We start from the raw sequence: 10,490 nt of genomic DNA on the forward strand, positions 1-10,490 counted from the left end.
CCTTTAGTAATTATGTTTCTCTCACCTCAAGATCCATTTCTATATAGACATGATTACCTAAGCAATCTGATCTTAAAAGATAACCCAAACACTACATTTTCCTCACCCACCTAGTGGGCTTCTTAAACTTTTTCCACTAGTGACCCCTTTTCACGTTTTGGCAGCGTTCCTTGGCATCACGTGGCCTGCAGGCATGCGCAGTGCAAAGTGCCCGTACTTTGTGTTCAGAGCCAAGGCTGCAGTGCAATTGCCCGATGCCGAATAAGCAAGCACTGCCAGAAACACCTCGAGTTCATCATACATTAGATTTTGAATTAATGTTTGGTCATTATGTGATCAGAAACCTTCTACCATTGCCAAATTGTTCATGACCCCATATGGGGTAGTGGCCCACAGTTTAAGAAGCGTTATCCTAGACCAATGAGAAAATAAGATTTTATTGAAAAGAGAGAACTTTATTTGCTTTACCCAGGGGTAGTAGCCCTGGGGGGTAGGGGTTACAGTAAAGGGTCATACCTACTTCCTGTGGTGCTTTTTACTGGCTGTCTTTCAGGCCCAGAATCCTTTCTCTCCTGACCGTGGACTCTTAGCTTCCCTGGCTTCCTTCAAGGCTCAGATCAAATCCCACTTTCTGAAATTTCGCAGTCCCTCTCCCTCCTTCCTCCCAGCACTTTCCCTCTGAGAATATTTTTCACTTACCCCAGCTATTTTTTATGTGTTAAGGTTTTCATGTTGCCTCCTCATTAGAAGCAAGCTTATTGGGAACAGGGTCTGTGGTTTGCCTTTCTTTGTACCCCCTGTGTGTGGCACAATAATTGGCATTTTAAAAAAATGTTTAGTGGCTAATTGATGGACTGTCACCCTGCTTGGCCTCAGTCTTCTAGGGGAGTAACCTGCATCCCCACCTTTTCACATTTTTTGACATTAACATATAAAATGTCTGGTGTACACTGAATGTTTGAACCAGAAGGGACCTTAGGGGTCCTCTTAGCCTGACTCTTTCAATTTTACAGAAACAATAAAAAAGTTAATATTTAAATAGTGCTTTAATGTTTTGCAATGCCCCCCCATATGTATTATCTCATTTGGTATACACCAGCAGCTCTGTGAGCCCCTCATAAACAGACCTCTTTCTACTATTCTAGCATTTTTACACCTTGCACGCCTCCATATTCTCTGTGATCCAGCAACATTGGTCTCCTTGCAGTTCCCCAACCATGACTCTCCTTCTCCCAACTCTGGGCATTTTCACTGGCTAAGCGCCTTGCCTGGAGCTCTCTCCTACCTCATCCCACTTCCTGGCTTCCTTCAGTCTCAGCTAAAATCTCACCTTCTGCAAGAAGCCTTTTCCACTCCTTAATCTTTTTGCCTTTTCTCTGAGATTATCTCCAATTTATCCTGCATATATTTTGGGTTTTCTACATGTAATATCCCCTATTAGACTACAAACTCCTCAAAAGAAGGGACTTTTTTGTATTTGTTTGTATACCTTGTGCTTAGCAGAGTGCCTGACACATAGAAAGTGTTTTCAAAATGCTGACTGGATTGACTTACTCATAATCAATGTCAAAAGAAGGAATTGAACTCAGGTCTACTTGACTTCAAGTCCAGTTCAGACCTTTTCCCATTGCTATGAGGTGTCCACTTTTCAATTAAATTTAGTATATTTATTGATTCCTCATCATGGGTCCAGCACTGTATTTCATGTTGTTTGTTTATTGCATCGGAGAATTGAGTCAGTTAGACAGATGAGGTACAAGTATAAGTTCTGGGCTTAATATAATTACTGGGCTTAACATGTCAAGCTGTGGCTTTATGTAGTTAATATAATGAAACCTCTCTGGCTAGGTGATGTTGAACAAACAATAGTTCAAAAGATGGGTTCCTTTCTCTTCCAGTAGCTAAAGTCAATTCAGAACAATAAAGAACAACAGTGAAAATGGGGAGATTCCACAAGAGAGATTCCACATCTGCATTTTTAAGGCTATTAGAAGGAGGGCCAGTAGAAAAAGATTCCAGCATATTTGTCAGAGCTATTTTGTTGTTGTTATTGTTGTTCAGTCATTTAATTGTGTCTGACTCTACGTGACTCCATGGACTTTTTCCAAAGGGTTTTCTTGGCAAAGCTACTGAAATGGTTTACCATTTCCTTCTCTAGTGTGTCCCCATTTTACAGATGAGGAAGTGAGGCAAATAGGGGTTAAGTTACTTGCCCAGGGTCACACACCTAGTAAATGTCTAAGGCCAGATTTTAACTCAGATCTTCCTAACTCCAAGCCTGGTGCTCTATCCTCAGCTGCCACTCAGCTGCCCCACTGTCATAGCTATATAGAGTCATAAAGAGCATTGGACACATGAATTTTTTGCTTCAGGGTGCTAACATTGGAGGAGGGGGTGTGTCTTGTGCTTCCTTCCTAAAGCCATCACAAGCCCTCATAGACGTCTAGAAGCATAGGATATACAAGTCCCCCTGCCACCATCCTAAGTTGAGTTCTGTTGCTATGACACCTCTCCCAGAGTTGCTTTCCCCTGCCTCAAACACTTCTGAGCATGATATCTCTGTGGGCTTGATTGTCCCTTTCTGTGTCACTGTACCCCTTCCCTTCCCCCATCTCGGGTAGAACCTATAGTCAGGTTACCCTCTGGACTGTCACCTAGCCTTCTCCCCAGTCAACTGGATTTGCTCCAGTGCAAGCTATGTTCACATAAAGTATTTTGTAAATCTCAACATGATTTCCTATGTAAATGAAACTGTTTTAAATTATACTTTAAACAAAATGGCAAGATGCTTCCAAGTGCAAAGGACAGCATTCTAGAATTCTCATTTCAGCTCTGCTAAGTGGGCTCTTCTCACCTCTGGTACCCACTCTGCCTGGGAGGCACACCCACATGTCAGAGCATAAAAAGTCATCTCTACTTGCAGAATTACTTTTCCAAACTGGGTGAGATTCAAAATGTGCATCCATGGTCATTCTGTCTCTCTGGGAGTTTTGATTTTTCTTTTATTGACTCAAGTTAGTTAATTCACCTTAGGCCAAATCTGGAAATTTCATCTAGAATCAATGTGATCATTTCACATAGAGAGAGGGTTGATAAATTATTCTAGAAGATTCTGACCTGAAAGGCTGAAATAAATGTCATTATGAGTACTATTCCATTACTTTGCAATCTCTGGTCACTTTGCTAGATCGAGAAGTGAGGAGAGGTAGTACATTATTTCTCTATGGGAGGTATGAACCATTTCAATAAAATCAAGAACAATAATGAGGTTTCTAGAGGGCTCTTTATACAAAGAACCCAAGCTCATTCTACAGTCATTAGAAGCTAAAATTAAGAGTGAAATAGCTTCAGTTCCCAAAATAGTTGTTGTTAGTCTACTAATCAGAACAAATTATTTTTACATTTCAAATGAAAGCTCGAAATAGGTATAATATTGTCACTTACCAAAATGATCTCTAAACTATTTAGTTCATTCTGTCTTAAAAAATACACACAACAAAAAATACATTTTTCTCTAGCAAAGCTTATTATTTTAAAGAGTTTCTTCCTTCTTAGGCAGGGGTTGGTTATACCATAATTTAGGTGGCTTCTTTTTATTCAGGAGGGTTTTTGCTAATGAGGATATTCTGTAACCATGACCCTTTAAAGGCATTTTTCAGGAGCCAAAAATGAAGTAAAAGTCTTAATGATAATGAGTATTATTTCATTCATCTTCAATCTCTGGCCAATTTCCAGATCATTTTTCAGGAGCTAAAAATATGAACTGGCCAAAAAGTGCCTCAGTCAATTGCAGAATTTAGTAAGACTCTTGAACACACTTGTCCTTTTGCATTCAGAAATGTACTTGATGGTGACATAATCAAGAAAGACTTTCTTTCCTCCTTCCTTCTTTTCTTTTGATCATGCTTGATAACTGGAAAGGATCAAAGAAAGGGCTAAACTGTGCTCCTCATGGCTTTTGCAAACAATGGAGTTGTACTTGCATTTTCCCTTAGGAGTATGGTTTCATTACTTTTTGTAATTTCATCAAGTAAAATAATTTTTCTAGTAATGGGATCATTGTAGGAATAGAGATGGAAAGGAAACAATTCAGAAGAGAAAACAAAACTTTTCCCATTACAATTGTTTATAGCTCTTTAACTACTCCTATCATGTTTTAAGAGGCTCTATACACACAATTTCAAACTTCTACTCCCCTTTTTAACAGTAAAATGTTTGCAGAAAAGGTCAAGACAAGTGAATATGGTGCTAACTTGGAGCAATTTCTTTCCAGTCCTATGGTGGATATGTATCTTCACTGGCCCTTGGATCTGGAACTGGACTATTCAAATGTGGAATAGCAGTGGCTCCAGTCTCTAGCTGGGAATATTATGGTATGGAAGCATCTCATAAATGTTAAGTTGGAAATCATTTAGCACAAGATCCCCCTGTATATGAAGCTGCTAAAAAAAACACAAAATTACAAAATTTACCCCCATCACGAGCAGAAAATAAGAACCCACAAATGGCTTATGTTTACCTAAATCATCACAACTACATTACATCAATGGAAATGTTTTGTCTTAAGAGTGAATTCTCATTTATATATTAATAATTCTTATTTTCTCTGAAATGCCTTGTGCTACCTTTGAACCTAATCTTTAAAAACCGAATCAAGCCCGCATGCTACCACATTGCAATCATAATAAACTTCCAAGCACATCTGGTGTAAATGAAGCCCTGGGGCTGAGATGTCACTGAATCTACCCTATACAATTTGAAGGTGTCAACTCAATAGCTCCAGGAATTAAAGATACTGGTTTTACTTCAGTGTTGCACCTTCCACATGCAGCTTTTTACAAATGTCAAAATTCATGTAGGATGGATTAGGTGATTTGAATTAATTCTAATAATTGATCAAATGAGTTTTCATCAGCCAGTCTTATCCTCCCTTGGGGAAGCGGTGGGATGAGGGAGGGGAGGAGTTGACGTATTGAATAGAGGCAGAGTAAGAAAGGAAAAGATGAAGGTTCCATGGTTTCAAGGAGTTCTCTCAACAACAATAACAAAGATCTCCCTTTGGATATATTTCTAGAGAATGCTGTCTTGGAGATGTCATTCTTCTTTATGGCACTTATTTTTAATAAAGGTGCAGGTGACAGTAGAGAAGTTGGAACTTGAATTCCACCCCTTCCTACAGCAACAAAAAGCTCCCAAAATGTTGGTTACATTGCTTTCCTTAATCACATCCCTTCCTTTTGGTGGATCTAGTTTAGTCAAAAAAGTACAGCTTACTTTGGTCCAACGGGGGAAGCCCCCTCACAGAGGCTCTGATGATGATATGATGATTGGAGCATGGTTTAAAAAAGTCACAAATTTCAACCAAACTAATATGATGGGATGGGGAAAGCACTGGTGTGGGTGTACTGGAAAATAAAGTAACATCGATTTATAAACTCTTACAAAATGTATTTCAGCATCTATTTATACTGAGCGCTTCATGGGTCTTCCCACAAAGTCAGATAACCTGGAACACTATAAAGTAAGAATTTTATATTTCCTTCATTCTGTGATTTGTATTTTGACTGTATTAGAGAATTTTGAAGGAGTCATTTAGGGTTGTATGCTTTAAACTCAGGACAATTAATCAAAGAGCCTGACTCTTTGTCACTTATAAAGCAGAATATTGCCAGAGACAATATTGCTTGACCATAATGGATGCTTAATATAATTGTTTGTTGAATTAAATGGAATTTACATATTGTTCCTTTTTTGTGGTACCCTCCACCTCTACTTCAGATGTAAATTGTCAAGGCATTGTTTATATCTACAATTAACATTCAGTCAACAAACATTTATTAATCACCTACTACTATTAATCCAGTGGGTAAGCACTGGACAGAAAAGGAAAAACACAGAGAGATAGAAAAGTCTCTACCTTCATGGAACTTACAATCTAGTAAGGGAAGAAGACAAGAACAGATAGTTATACCAGAGAATATTGCATAAAAAGTGCATTCAATAATTATAAGACAAAGTATTATATAAGGCTCAAAGAGGAAGACCTTTTGAAAGGAGAGAGATCATTAACAAAAAAAAAAAAATGGTGATCCAGGAAGCCTTTATGGCATTTGAGTTTGACTATAAATGATAAGCAGAAATTCAACAGGCAAAGGGGAAGAAATGACATTCTAGTCAATGAAGTGTGACTAGAGTGTGAGAAAAAGCACAGATATGGGAATTTTCAGGGGACAGACCATATGAGAATTAGTCTGGGTCACATGGACAGAGAAGGGACTGATATGAGATAAGACTGAGAAAATGGGGAGCTGACAGATTGTGGAGGGCCTTGAATATGGAACAAAAGAATTTGAATTTACTTATTGAACAATTAGAAGCCATTGAATATTTTTGAGTAGAGGTACAATTTAGCCAGATCTTTGGTTTCAATAGAAGTTACTGATTCCATTTTCATGGTATTTTTTTGACAACCATTAACTTTTTTCTCCCTCTCCTCTCCCCATTCCTCTGAACAACAATGAAAAGGAAAAATAAAACCTTCATAACAAATATGCATACTCAAGCAGCAAGTTCTTGAATCGCCTATGTCTAAAAATGAATGTCTTATTCTATACCTTGCTACTCTTGTAGTTTTACAAGCTAAGAATCTTTTAGATTTACATTATTTTAATTGAGGTAATTTAAGAGGTGATGAAAATGTGATACTTTAATTCCTAAACATTTTTCAGCCAATGTAATAAATAATGCCAATAGTAGTGCCTGGTCCTCTGGCTGCTAATTTAGGTGGTTTTCTATGGGCACAATATGTTAGAACTTGCAGCTACTGAGCTGATAATATTCTTTCTTTTTCAGAATTCAACAGTGATGGCAAGGGCAGAATATTTCAAAAATGTCGACTATCTTCTCATCCATGGAACAGCAGATGGTGAGGTTTTAAGAAAGGCTCTTACACATAAAAATACTGAGCCAGCAGCACTTTGTTTGAGCAACATTAAGCATCCTCCTATGCCTGTGCTCAGGGTCAGTACAGAGGTGTCAAGGACATTTCCATATAGAAATTCACTTACTCACTGCTGACGGTGTCATCTCTATGACTAGATAATTGTTGGTGTTCATTTCCAGTCAGTGTATTGTCACTCCGTGCTTTCTGATATTTACCAGGTTTTAATAGCACTTCAAATCTCTCTCTTGCAGATAATGTACACTTTCAGAACTCAGCACAGATTGCTAAAGCTCTGGTGAATGCACAAGTGGATTTCCAAGCAATGGTACATAATTTCTTATGATTTGTTCTCAGGACTGTGGGCCCCAAGCAAAAATCAGAACATGTGGTGAAATCTGATAGAAAAAGGACAGGATTTGGGGTTGGGAGACCAGGTTTTAGTCTCTACTTTGTTACTTGATTTTCAACAAATGATTTGAAGGACTTGAACAAGTCATTTCTGTCTGGGCCTCAGTTTCCTAATCTGTAAAAAGAAGAGCCCAGATAATATTATTTTGAAAGCCTGTTTCATCACTAACATGCTAAGCTTCTATTATTTTTTTATAGTATTTTTAGGTTTGGCTACTATCTCAGAGTGGCAATGACTCACACAAGGTCCTATAACGAGTTAGTTTAGAAATAGACTCCAAGTTCTTCTAACATCCAATACTGTACCCATTTAAACATTAACCTAACATTATTAATTCCTTCTCTCAGTAAGCATACAATCTTACTGGACAGCCAAATGCCATACTTACAAAAAGTTTAGAGAATACAAGACACCCTATTAACAAAGTGTGGTACAGATAGGAAGTGTGGTCTGAGCTGAGATCAAGGAACACTCAGGAAGAAGGCTTCATGGAGCACACCAGGCCAATGTTTCCACACCTTGAGAACTAATCAGCTCCTGGTTCACTTGGAACCACAGTATATCATCCATGTCATCACGTCTTTTCGTAGTTTTCATAGTGCTATTAGCTTGGTTACATAATTTGACCCTTACGATGACCATGTCAGTTAAGAAGGACAGGGATTATTATCACCATTTTACATATGAGAAAACTAAAGCTGAAATAGGTTAAGCAACCTATCCTGTGGTCTTCTGACTCCTACTTTCTTGTCTAGCCATGATTTAAATTTACCTATAGACACAAGCAAATCACCTTTTTTTGGACTCTGCTCTTTCTAGTTGTAAATTTAAGATAGAAATACAATGTAAGGAAAAATGGAATAACAATAGAAATCAGAGCAAGGATTGGGCACTTTGCATCGCCTTACAGAGCCTTATGTAAGAATTCTTTCACCTGAGGTAAAATACAATTGTTGCCCAGGGGGACATTGCAATACAGATGCAGCCATTCTGGGAAAGGGAAAGGGCCATCCTCCAGACAGCCCAGTTCAAATCCCCAAAGGGATTGGTTTGGAAAAAACAACCACACCAAAAAAGGAGTATTAGGACCCTCAGACTGGTAGCCTGGGGCCAAGTGAGAGAAGGTGTTGTGCCATGTGGCAGAGGTCCACAAAGTATCATAAAGTACAAGATGTGGAGCATGTTTTCAAACTACTGTGGGGAGGAAGCTTCCGTCACCTGGGAACCCTTCCCCAAGAGATTTCAGTATCCTATACAAAGCCTTAGTCACCCTAACCATTGCTGAGGGCTGATTATTACTTTGACTTTAGGCTGCATGAAGAAAATGGCCAGGAAATAGAGGGGGAGGAGTTCTTTTAGTTTCCTTTGCTTTACTTTCTCCATAGGCATAAATAATGCCCCTATTTTCCCTGTGGCAAAAAAGTGCCCACAAAAAAAGGATTCTCTATTTTGGAGATCCTCTCAATTTATTATTAACCAATGATAAAGACAGTCCTTTCTGAAATCTTTATTTGGCAGACAAGACACCAAAACTTACAGTCACCCAAGCCCTAAGTAGCAACTTTGGTTCCCAAGGCAAACAGTACAAAATGTTTCCACAGAAAGCAGCAAAAACACTGCCCTCAAATCAACTTTGTAATTCATGATGTGAAAAGAATAGGAGAAATAATCAAGACAAATTTAGTTGGGGGTGGGGGATTGTCAGAATGTTAGTTACCATAACGGCTTTTAGGTGCCGAAGGAGTGTGTGTATAACATTTTTGTACCGTTTAAGTTTTGGTATAGTGGGACAAAGCCAGTGACCTCAACCTTGTTTTGGCTTTGCAACATACGCACAGCACAGATTTATGAAAAACTTGTTCTCTTTATTCACTGGAAACATGGATATAATGTAATTTATCCACATTAAAGTTTAAAATTATCAAGTTCCCCCATGATGCAATTTCTTCAAGTATCATGAATTTCTAGGGTGATTGACATTTATATTACATTTACATTTCCTCCAACTAGGAAAAATCTAATATATTATAGATTCAAAGTAGCAAAATAGTTTTTGAAAGAATGTGAAAGTCATTTATTAAGGTTTGAAAGGGCTACTGAAAAATTTCCTAGCCTAAATGGCTTATTTATAAATGATGTGTTAATAGTTTCTATTGTTTTAGGAAAGCACTTTGAAAAACTAAAGAGCTACATAAATATGAGATATTATTTGTATTATTATTGTTCTGAAAGGACATAGTCAAAATGTTACCAAAATAGTCAAAATGCTTCTTTTTATCAAGAGAAGGAAAAAATTCAAAGCTCATTTTTTTTCTGGAATAAATGAGTTTCTTTCCTTTCTATTTCAGTGGTATTCGGACCAGAACCATGGCTTGTCAGGCCTGTCAACTAATCATCTTTATATTCATATGACCCACTTCCTAAAGCAATGTTTTGCTTTGTCAGACTAATGCAGGGGAGGGAGAGGGGAGAGAAAAATAAAATCCATGTCAGTCTCTTCAAAATCTTAATGTAAACTTCTTAACCCCTTTGCTTGTTTCTGTGAGAATGTTAAGAGTGTGCTCTTGTAGCCACTTCAATAAATTATATTCTAAAGGCTGGTTACCAATTAGGGGCTTGAGATGTTTAAATTGAATTGTGTTTACATATATCTTTTGATACTATGAGAGGATGAAGTTCCAAGTTTTGCTTTGGATTGATGCAGGATTTGGATAACCTGTTTCATTCACATGTTCTCTAGCAGAATAAATAAATGTTTGTTGAATTGAATTCAAGTTAAAATGCTATTCCTGTGTCGACTTTCATGAAATTTAAGTTCCAGGTTCTATGTCAGAAAGAAGTACTTGGCTGGAGAGAACAAATAAAATCAAGCTGCCTGTGAGAAAATAGAAAGACTGGAATAATTGACCTGAGTGTCTCATTAAAGTCCCAAACATCAGGAAAAGCACAATGGCCATGAAAGGGCTATTCAAGAAAAGTTTGTTGTTGTTTGTGTCTGGACCTTGTTTCTTGGTGTGGGGAATTCCGTGGTATGGTACCTCCTTCCAGTGATGCAGATTGCCAGTTTTCTGTAATTTATAACTTTGGTGAGTTACTAGAGCACTAAGAATAACTTGCCACATCATTCCACAGTTATTT

The 10,490-nt window shown here is 37.9% G+C and overlaps 1 protein-coding gene across 1 annotated transcript in view; it reads left to right on the forward strand.

Annotated features, from left to right (window-relative positions):
• Positions 1-10,121, forward strand: part of FAP (fibroblast activation protein alpha) — an 89,947-nt gene extending 79,826 nt beyond the window's left edge. The window contains 5 exon segments of the mRNA XM_021004967.2: positions 4,274-4,373; positions 5,457-5,521; positions 6,853-6,925; positions 7,195-7,268; positions 9,701-10,121. Of these exon segments, the coding sequence (XP_020860626.1) occupies positions 4,274-4,373; positions 5,457-5,521; positions 6,853-6,925; positions 7,195-7,268; positions 9,701-9,802 (414 nt within the window). The 3' untranslated portion in view covers positions 9,803-10,121.
• Positions 10,122-10,490: the final 369 nt, after the last annotated feature.

This window comes from Phascolarctos cinereus, unplaced genomic scaffold, assembly GCF_003287225.1.
Source record: "Phascolarctos cinereus isolate Bilbo 61053 unplaced genomic scaffold, phaCin_HiC Scaffold_726;HRSCAF=1367, whole genome shotgun sequence".
NCBI lineage: Eukaryota > Metazoa > Chordata > Mammalia > Diprotodontia > Phascolarctidae > Phascolarctos > Phascolarctos cinereus.